The sequence below is a fragment of the Triticum aestivum genome, chromosome 3B, assembly GCF_018294505.1.
Source record: "Triticum aestivum cultivar Chinese Spring chromosome 3B, IWGSC CS RefSeq v2.1, whole genome shotgun sequence".
Taxonomy (NCBI): Eukaryota; Viridiplantae; Streptophyta; class Magnoliopsida; order Poales; family Poaceae; genus Triticum; species Triticum aestivum.
This window is the reverse complement of record NC_057801.1, coordinates 703,214,794-703,226,181: the sequence shown is the minus strand read 5'-3', so window position 1 is coordinate 703,226,181 and position 11,388 is coordinate 703,214,794. Positions and strand designations below refer to the sequence as shown.

The 11,388-nt window shown below is 42.8% G+C and overlaps 1 protein-coding gene across 1 annotated transcript; it reads left to right on the top strand.

Moving 5' to 3' along the window:
• On the top strand, positions 1-5,806 carry LOC123071867 (uncharacterized). The gene is made up of 2 exons (XM_044495441.1): positions 1-239; positions 5,428-5,806. The coding sequence occupies exons 1-2, from the start codon at positions 135-137 to the stop codon at positions 5,506-5,508; spliced, it is 186 nt and encodes a 61-aa protein (XP_044351376.1). The 5' UTR covers positions 1-134; the 3' UTR covers positions 5,509-5,806.
• Positions 5,807-11,388: the final 5,582 nt, after the last annotated feature.

The following is an 11,388-nucleotide window of genomic DNA, read 5'->3' as shown; positions in this document are numbered from 1 at the left end:
CTCTCTCTCGGTCCACTCCACTCAGCCCAAAATCCGATCCCCGGCCGTCGATTGGAGGTAACCCGTCCATCCCCACGCGCAGCCGTCGCCAAATCCACCAAATCCGCCGGAGCCAGAGATCGGAGAGGGAGAAGATGGTGCGGGTGGCGACCTTCTTCGGGATGACCTTCGGCGCGTTCCTCTTCTGGGAGTCCATGGACAAGGTCCACGTCTGGATCGCCCTCCACCAGGACGAGAAGGTAACCTAATCGCCGGCCTATTCTTCCCCCCTCTCCCCCTCTAAATCCGTTAGCTCGCCGCGCCAGATCTACCAGGTCTTCGTTCCTCCCCGTCTTCGATTAGCTCCGCATATCCCGTCCAACATGACCCGATGAACCGTAGATTCTGGGAGTACGCTGGCCTTGTTTGTCCAGGTGCGATGCCGGGATTTGGAGCAGGGGGGATTTCCCCACTCGTTAGTTTTTCTACGTTACCGATGATCTGCTCAGGGATTACAATTTACATCTCGATCTTTTGAAAAAAGAAAGAAATGGAGATAGAAATGATTCTTAAAGAGTTGCAGCACACAAAGGGACATATAAGGGTGATAGAAGATGTATCTGATCATACCCAGCACGAAAGCCGTATACGCACTAGGATATTCATATCGTAACAGGAGCTGTGAACCCCCCTAAACAAAAGACATTTCAAGGTATTCCATTGTAAATAGAAGGTTAGTCCAGTAGGAAGGAAACACCGCCCATTACCTCCTGTGTGTTTATGTTCAGAGTCCAATTCTGACGCATACCTCCGCCGCTGTACATCAGCTTCATTCACCTCGCAGGCCTCCGCCTCCCACAATAGTTCTTTCCAGCGTTTCACAGCTGCAAGAATAACATAGATTTGAAGCTAGTCCTATATTCCCACTGTTTTGGCTCTTCACACAGAATGCTACTCCCTCCGATCTTGATCATTTCAAAGCTGCGACGCTTATTTTGGATTGGAGGGAGTACATGATTATAGTCTGCCTGAGAGTCCAGTTAGTCAGTCGAAATACAATTAGTATGAGTTGGACCCTTTCCTTGCTTCTGTTAATCATTCAACAGAAAACTCACGCCACTGAAACTGGGATTACATCTTGAATGTATTGCCTATCCTACTACTGATTTGGGACTTGAGATATTTGCTTGATTAGTGTTGGACTTCTTTGGCAATGAATTGATATAGTTTCTAATCATCCGGGTACCATGCTAGATGATCATAGTTCGCTGGAGAGTTCGGACAGTCAGTCCAGATAAATTTAGTGTGAGTTGGACCCTTTTCTTGTTGCTGCTAATCATTCAGCAGAAAAGAGAAAACTCAGGCCACTGAAACTGGGATTACATCTTGAATCTATCCATCTAGTTTGTTCTCTACTTTGGTATTGCCTATCCTACTACTGAGTAGTGCTTTCAGAAATTTGCATGATAATTGTTGGACTTCTTTGGCAATGAATCGATGTAGCTTCTAATCGTCCGGGTACCATTCTAGATGATCATAGTTTGCTGGAGAGTTCAGACAGTCAGTCCAAATCTTATATTTACTAATTGGAGGCACCATAAGAGGCTCCACATTAATCCACATCAACAAAATTAATTTAACCATTGGATTTAAAATTTAATGCTCAAAATCTATTAAAAGATGTTTGTTTACAACAACAACAACAACAACAAAGCCTTTAGTCCCAAACAAGTTGGGGTAGGCTAGAGGTGGCCCCAACGAAAATCTTTTGGGTTTCATCTCCATAAGAGTGGCTGAGTTTTTACGTTGGCTCGCCAAGCCTATCACAACCCTCCTCCTTTACCCGGGCTTGGGACCGGCTATGTTGAGACAACATAGGCGGAGTTACTAAAAGATGTTTGTTTCCTTTAAAAAAAATAAACATAACATACATAGATTGGAATAAGATGCCACATTAAAAAGGTTTTAAGCTGACACGTTCAAAAAGGTGTCCCCCACACAAACGTTAAATTTCCGAGAAAAAATAAATAAGCATCACGTACATAGATTTTTTTTTTGAGAATCACGTACATAGATTGGAATGAAAAGACGTGTTAAATAAAAGCTTAAGCTGACATGATTCAAAAAGGTGTCCCAACAGCAACGTCCCATCTCAGAAAAAAAATACTTCTTTTGAAAAAGAACCATCACGACATCACGTACATAGATAGAATCAAGCTGGACGCTGCATCTTTGGAAAAAAACGACCACATATGTAGATAGGATGAAGCTGACACGTACAAAAAAAATAGAAATAATATGTGTAACTTCTTTCTCTTAAAAGGGCAAACAAAGACATGTCCAAATATTTTCCAACACCATAAGGTACTCCATGTTAATCCACATCAACAAATTAATTTAGCTATCGGATTTAAAATTTGATGGTCAAGATCTATTAAAAGATGTTTGCTTCCTTATAAAACAATCACGTGCATAGATTGGAATAAGATGACACATTAAATCTTTTTAACCTTTACCCTAAAAAATCTTTTTAAGCTGACACGTTCAAAAAGGTGTCCCAACACCCACGTCTAATTTCTGAGAAATAAATAAATAAACATCACCTACGTAGATTTTATTTTCTGGGAATCATGTACATAGATTGTAATACGATGACACGCTAAATTAAAATTAAAGCTGACATGTTCAAAATGATGTCCCAACATCCACGTCCAATTTCTGAGAAAATATTTAAAAGCTATGCCTCTTTTGAGAAACAAAATCACCACGTACATAGATAGGATCAAGCTGGACGCTGCTTCTTTGGAGAAAAAACCACCACGTATGTAGATAGGATGAAGCTGTGCAAAAAATAGAAATCATACAAGAAAGAGTCCTCAAGCCTCACGTTCTGGGAAAAGGAGAGTCTTCCTGGTTTTGAAAAAGATATTTTTATCTCGGGGTAGAGAAAGGCCGGACAAGTTGCCGACATCGTCGAATTCCTCTGTGTATACTCGGAGCTGTACCAAGGAATCATACGCTTGATTGTCTGGGTGTCGCAGCCGACTTTGACAATGGAGTCCAAGTTGCTGGGCAGGAACGCGCAAATCTTGAGCTGTGTACGCCTCATTCTCAGAGGTCAGGGTTAACATTGCACCTAGATGAGCCATCTGGTGACGTCCATGGCCGTTCTTGTGGAGGCTGACTGGGTAGGTGCCATCTGAGATGTCAGCATGAAGGAGCCAAACAGTTAGCCTCCATGCTACCCATATGCTGGCCAAAGCACCATGCTACCCCCGGAGCTCTTTGACCATGAACTTCCGATCTTGGAATTCGGCTAGATGATCGCTGAGGAGACAGGCGCCGGAGCCAAAGGAAGTAGGACAAGACATGAAGACGACATTACAACCGTCACTGCAACAACCATATGTGCGCATGTCTCTTCTCGTATGTTCCTTTCATGTTGATGCCTTGGTTCTTGCGGCCATCATTGTCCTTTACTAGGCAAGCAACATGGCTCCAGGTTGGCCTCATGTCCTGTTCCAATTTCCAATGGTGCAACACATGCAAACTACATCAATAAAGCACTTTGTTTGTTAAGTTATCCCTCACGTTTAGTTAACGTAATAAATCATTTTTTTTCCAGCTAAACATACAAGAGATTTGAATATTTATTTCTTATTATATTGCATAGTTGCCATAATATAAATCTAACATCTTTTTCAGTACTGTGTTTTTGTTATATATGTTGCTGTACAAAAATAATGGTCCATTGATATAAATCCTAAAATTACAAGTCCAATTTAGATGTGTGTTCATAGCAATGATTTTTTAGTTTAAAGTAAGTATGTATGGTGGCTATACATTGCAGAGAGAGTGTATCAGCTACAATAGTATATGTGTACAACAATTCAAATATTTTTAGATATGCCATAGAACGAGTTGATCCGAATGATTTTGTCACAGTTAAGGGATTTCAGTGTTATTAAATTTGTTTATTTCTTTAGTTATTTGGATAGAGTACTAAAATTGGTTTTGCACAAATCTCTCCGCAAATGCAATTGTCAATTATTGTGGCATAACTTATTTCAGAAACTTAATACATACTAAAAATTGCTTTAAGCTATGAGGGGCATGAATATTCCCAATATTGTCGAATATCTGGATATTATGTCTTTTATTCCAATTCGTCAGTTGTTTTTATAAATAATAATATAAGCATTAAATAAACACAAAGGTAACTTAGAATCATATAAACAATTGATTGAGGAAGACGCCAATGTTGCCTACCTTCTGATAATCAATTTATTTATACATACTCTAAAGTAAGGAGAACTAATTTTTTAAATATATATAATAATGTTGAAATAAGTAGTTCCTAGCTCAGTGTGAGTTGGACCCTTTTCTTGCTGCTGCTAATCATTCAACAGAAAAGTGAAAACTCAAGCCACTGAAACTCGGATTACATCTTGAATCTATCCATCTAGTCTGTTTTCTACTTTGGTATTGCCTTCAGAAATTTGCATGATTATTGTTGGAACTTTCTGGGTGAACTGATGTAGCTTCTATTCTCCCGGATACCATGTGGGTTCACCTTCACTTACAGACTAACCATTTTGCCCTTCTGTCACATGGAGCTCATATTAAGGGTAGATCGCTCAAGGGCAGCTTGTAACCTATACATTCAACTAGTATGTGCACTGAACAATCATAAAAAAGTGTATGCACAGTGAACAATCATCAAGATATGAAACCATAACTGGTCACCTTTTATGGTATTTCTAGCAGTATAATCGATGACCAGTGCTCGAAAAGAGTCACGATTAGTTGAGAGTTTGAGACCAGTCTATAGTCAGTACCCAATTGACTCTTCGACTCTTGATCATTGGGGGTTATGTTAAGGATAAATTTCGTAAGGGTACTCGCCATCATTTTACAAACACATTAAGCATGTTTCTGTCTATACTTTTCCACCTGCTTGTCAGAATATTTGATATCACCCACCCTCCACTGTCCCCAAAAAATCATATTTGGTGAAGAACTCTGTTGAAATTCCAGAGTGGGAGATGAAAACCTTTTGTATTTATGTTAGCGTGGGTGCTGGGGGTAGAATTATTGTTTCCACACTGATATATTTAATGCTTCTTGTGGATTAGATTTGGCTAAATTCATCTCGGGACTTGAGGTACGAGAGCATTACATGTCTAATTGTTGTTTGGAACTTATTAGTGCCATCGAAACATAGACAGGTGGTTTCAGCTTTTGGTGTGTTCGTTTACACCAAAAACATCATCACCTGTAGGGGGTCCAACCACATACACACACCCAAAACCAAAATCACCACTACCATGGAAAAAGTTTTTTTGCAAATCCGTGTACTATAAATATATATGGATATAAGTTAGTAGTATTTAGAAACGTACAAGTGTGTTTTCTTGAAGTAACTAAAAGTTGTTCTTGTTATTTCAGCAAGAAAGGATGGAAAGGGAGATGGAGATAAAGAAGATGCAAGCAGACCTAATTGCTCAAGCAAAAGAGAGTGAATCATGATTGTCTTTTCGCCAATGGTTTCAACTAGTTGCTTTGTCATATTTTTACTTTCCAAGTGATAAGCCTTGGCTGATGTATGCTTGACACCTCCAATAAACCAAGTTGTTATAACTTCATTGAATGCAAGAGGCTATGCTCATGTTAAATCATGTTTAGTTTATAAAACAGCATAACCCAGCTTCACTGCCTTGGTTATGAGGTGTTGTTTTGAATTGCTTATGCATATTTTGTTGTTTTTTCCCGTTGTTATAACTTTATTGAATGCAAGAGGCTATGCCCATATTCCTGTTGTTTTTTCTGCCGTGCCGTTCTCAGTAAATTGCAGTGCCTTTCAGCTTGTTGTTCAATTCTGTGCAATTCCGAAATTAGATATTTTTTCCTTGCTTGTACCTACAAAGTTCTTTTTGTTTTTATTAGTCTTTTTGTTAGCACATGAGCATTAGTTGCTTAAACCATGAGTCAAGTCTATGGCTCTGAAGTTAAAACTTCTGAAGATAATAAAATATTTCTTGAGAGCAAGCTGGCTCATGATCCATGGTACCCTAATAACACGTTGCTGGTGTGATTTGGCACATTCGTTCACCCTACCCTGATTATCGGTCAGATGCAAGAGCCATCAAATATCATGTACTTGCTCTTCCTTCTTCCCAGCCATCTCAGATTCACGGGCGGGCAGACAACCTTCCTTGGCGCCAAGCTCTTCCTCTTGCTCCCCGTCGGAACCAACGGCACAATTAAACCATTTTAGAACTTGCTGGAAACTAAACCATCCAGTGGAATTTATGCCGAGAGCAAGCTGGCTCATGAACTAACCTTTTGAACTGAAATATAATAAACCATCTAAAGCCACCAACCAGGCGTAAGAAAACTAAAGTACATGCGATGCCATCAAAGATCGCATGTTTCATTCATGCAATGATGATTAAATCATACGGAGTACTCCTACCAATCCGCATTAAAGTGCCGGCAGCAGTTTCTGTACCAAATTTCACCCCATTTCCTCCAAACTCGCAAAATAAGAAGACTTAAAAACTTTGAGTACGTTACTCATATACCAAGACAGACCATCTGAAGCAACCCAACATAGGTACCCTAACGTAGCAGACCGATGCGTTTATTGACGACGTGATCATCATCACACCTCGCTCAACTAGATCCGATCCTCAGTCGGATTCGTCCCCGTTGCCGAAATAGATGTAGTTGTCCCGAAACTTGAGGACAAACTCCGAGCGGTCCGTGCGCTCCTGGATGTGCTTGTCGTACCGATCTCTGGCCTTCGCCATGAACTCGGCATTATAGGGAAACTCCTTCTCGCGATAGAAGTGGCCGTGGTCGTCCATCTCGACCACCACCGTGTCATCGGAAATGCCGAACGCCTTCTTGGACGCCGCCAGCGCCGCCGCCTTCCCGGCCGGCCTGGAGCCGCCGTCCTCCCCCTTGCTCTTCGTGGCGCGCGACTCGACGCGTCCCGCCGGCGCCTCCTTCCTCTTCAGCCCGCCGGACTCCCTCTTGGGCGCCGGACGTGCTTCACCGCCGCCGGCCTTGCTGCTGGAGGACCGCTGCGAGGACTTCTTGTTGACCGTCGGCAGACGTGATCCGCCGCTCTTCATGTCGCCGAGGAGAGGAGGGAATGTTTTGTGTGGAGGTTTACACGGGGTCTGTGAGATATCCATTTGCTCATCGATATACGGGTATATATAAAGACGGAGGCGAACCCTAGAATAGAATGTAGAGCGTCTGGTTGCCCAAGGAAAATCGCGTGGCCCCGATGGTAGTAAATACGGAAGAGTTTATCACAAAATCACGTCCGGTTTGCTCGTGAAAATCCAAGCAGTTTCCATCTCGTCGGGTATGTGTAGGATCCTCAGAAAAGCATTTCTCCCATGCATGGGAGGTCCTGTGCATGGGAGGGCCGTTCATTTTTCTTGGAGATTGAATGTTGTGCATTAACGCTCTAGTTTGTCAGATCTTTCTTGACCACATGCAAGCCCATGCTTCACCATCCCATGCTTTGTTATTTTATTTCTAAGTTTAAAACTATTTTACCTTTTAAACCAAAAGTACAATTTATGATCCTTTTGCGTATTTGTGTTTATGACGAGGAGAACTTTAAAACGATACCACTTTTGAATGTGTTTCAGCATGTTCTAAAAATAATCAAATTTTAGAACACACTGAAACACTATTAAAAGTAAACAAAACTATGAGATACTTTGTCAAACACTATTAAAGTTCAAAGTTTTGTTTGAGTAACTCATTATTGAATTTTTGCATCAAATTGATAAATTTGTATGAAACAAGTTTGAAGCATGGTAGTTACTTGCAAAAAATATATTCAATATTGGTCTTGTTTGAAAGATCTTGCCAGAAAAAACACAATTATGAAAACAGAATGTAAATCAAACTTCTATTTTAACATACAGTATGCATCTATTTATTTGGATGAAACTTGGTGAATAGAATAACATGTGAATGTATGCTAATTTTTTTTTAGAAAAGAAGGATGACCCCCGGCCTCTGCATCTGGGCGATGCATACGGCCACTTTATTAATTATTCTCACAAGACTTTACAAAATCAATACAACAGTAAGACTAAAGCCGCCGTCTAAGCAACAAACTGTCGCTACACCTATCCAGTTGATGAAGGGACGCAGATAACCTGAGCCTAATACCAAACAGACATCGCAGTCAAGCCTAACATCTAAGACCTAAGACCCTAACCTAGCCATTTGTCGGGTCTGGGGCACACACTGGTCCGGCGTGCTCTCAGAGGCCGCCGCCGCCAACTACCACCGCTCCATCTTCAGAAATGTACTGATGCATCAACCTTGCTCGGTCCAGCTATTGTCGACGCCACCACGGCGCCCAACGGCACCTCCTCCCTGCGCGCAAACAGCTGAACACGTTGCGATCGCCACTGATACACCTCAGCGCCATGCTGCCAAGTATCACCAGCCGGCACAGCTTGAGGTCCTTGGAGGATCTGTCGTGTGTAGCACCTGCCGACCAGGCATGACCAAGCGTAGCACCTGTCGGTCAGGCATGACTTGACATCTCCACCGAAGCTCCGTGCAAGACGAAGCCGCTTGACATCCTGCCTCTGACTTCTAGCGCTGCTCCACAAACGATGCTCCCAAGAGAGAAACGACACCGCAGTGCCGCCATCGTCCGATCTGAAACACCAGATCCTAGGGTTTCCCCCGGAGCAGCACGAGTGGGTCGACAGTAGTTACACGACGATGCCTTCATCAAGGTAACGGCGTAGAACGCCGCCATCGCCTGCCATCGGCTTGGTTTTCACCGACAACCATGTCTCCCCAACTCGCAGCCGAGACTAGATGATGGATCTCGAGATCCGATCACCAAGCTTCTGGCCGGCCACCGCCGACGAAGAGATGACCACCACCACTGGCTACATCGGCCAGAATAGATCTGCCATGGGTGCCGCCAAGCAGCCCACCAGGCCCTCGACGCCGCCGCCGATCTAAAGCCAGATGACATGCCGCCGAAGACCGCATCACGCCGCCGCCCGATCCAGGCCAGCCGCCGCAGTAGCCGCCCGTGGCTCGAGGCAGGGCCGACCGCCGCCGCCGTCGAAGCCAATGTCGTCGCTTATAGATCGGCCGCACCTCCACGCATGTTGGGGTCCCGCCACCCCTGAAACGCGGGAGGGAGGAAGAAAATGTTATAGGTGATGTCAGTGGTCCCACATAGTAATAAACAAGACGGTGGATGCATGCACGGCAGGTCCCGTGCATGGTAGCATTTCTCCCATGCATGGAAGGTCCCGTGCATGGGAGGGCCGTTCATTTTTCTTGGAGATTGGATGTTGTGCATCCTGCACCAAGAGTAATGCATAGAGTAGTAAATTGTTCATGCTGTACAGATTCTTCCTCACCTGTAACACCGCTCGGTCACTCTTGCTCCTTTCCGTGAGACGCAATGTGTTGCAGTAAAGCGTTGCCGTCCCGTCCCATCACTGTCTAATTTTTCTTCGCCTTACACCCGAAAAATAAATGACTTTGGCTGTTTGTTTGAGCTCATGTGTCATTAGGTTATACACAGTACAGATGCAAACACTCATATACACATGCGTACACTCATCTTTATGAACACACACGCACACCATACCTCTATGAGCAGCTCTAAAGACTGAGCGGGCATATCATGTTGAAATTTACGAAGTCAACGTAGGCACCTCGTCATCGACGGGAATGCCTCCTTACACTGAATGCGCATCGCCGGAAATCCTAAAATAAATCAAAAAATAAATGTGTCTGTACTGTATTAAAATAAAATACCATCAGGTTGTACAGGCATGCCACGAACATCAGTTCATTTTGGAGAGAGGGAACATCAGTTCATTTGCTATCAACGGCGGCACCAACCCGTTTCTTACTGTTGTTTCATTGATTTTCACCAATCTAGTCTAGCAAAGCAAAAGCAAGGGAGAGATGTTGGGTATGACCAGCAACTTCAGTGACTTACTGCATCTGCCTTTGGGTGTATGACAGGTGGGCCCAATAGATGTCCGACCCACATGTCATACATCCAAAGACAGGTGCAGTTAAGTCACCCAAGCTCAGTCCCTTGATGGGCTACAGATCCAATAATCTGGTAAGAAAAGTCGCAGCCATAATCCTTCTGCCTTACAGGTGGGCCCAACAGGTGTCTGGCCCATATGTCATACACCCAAAGACAGGTGCAGTTAAGTCACCCAAGCTCAGTCCCTTGATAAGCTACAGATCCAATAAGCTGGTAAGAAAAGTCACAACCATAATCCTCTTAGTATATTACTAGTAAATATGCCCGTTCGTTGCTACAGGTTGATTTATTTGGATGTTTTGGCCATGGAGAATTTAATCGGAGTTCAGTCTTCATTTTGGTTCAGTTAGCCCATTTAGGATTGCCATTATCTGGACCATGGGCCATAGATGTGAAGAATTGTACTCATTCCCTCAAATGATGCCTCCTTCAAGTCCCCGCTGCCCTAGGGTTGAAGAAGAGTTGTGCATGGAAGATTTTTTGAGTGGGAGAAACATATGGTGGAAGGGCCACGGTTGGAGAGGAAGGGGATAACTTCATGTCGGGTGCCTATTTCTCAACTTTGAAGCATATTCTTCAAAAGTTTAATTACTAATTCAAAGGATTTTAAGATATTATTTGCATTATGAACAATGGTACATACATGCTAATTTTTTGTCAGAGTTCCAAGTATTTCAAGAACTTAAATACTACTCCCTTTGTTCACTTTTATAAGACGTTGTAGCCATTTCAGACAGAAGTCAAAACAGTTCAATGTATGCTGTCTGAAACGTCTTATAAAAATGAACAGAGGGAGTACTACTTTTTAATAGTAGATGAAAATAAAAGGATTTCTAATTTCGGTAGTAACATAATGTTGGATCCAGTCCTTTTGAATTGTCACTTTGTCCATCATGATTCTTGGGAAGAGACGTTGCAATAATTCATCTTGTACAATTTATTTGTGAAAATGTATGTCTATTTAAATCGCACATAAAAAATCTGGTCAAATTTTCATTGAGAAGATAAAAAGGTCCTACCTCCTGTGCCGCGTCAATAATCATGGGTTGAAGCCATCATGGATTGGAGCATGCTGAGTCCGGAGGCGATTCAATTGTTGGAGCGGAGGGGATCGAGGAAACCTTGATGGAAGCATGTCGGGTGCCGTTTCGTTATTGAATCACCCTTGTAACAAACTCTATTCTCTTCTTATTTAATAGATGAGGCAAATCTTTTGCCAGGGGTTACAATCATCAAGAATGATAATGTTGATCTTCTCGGAAGCATTCCCTAGCCAAAATTCCTTGATCATGTTGTGGATTCGTACATATGGTATCCGTAAGTGATATTTTGGG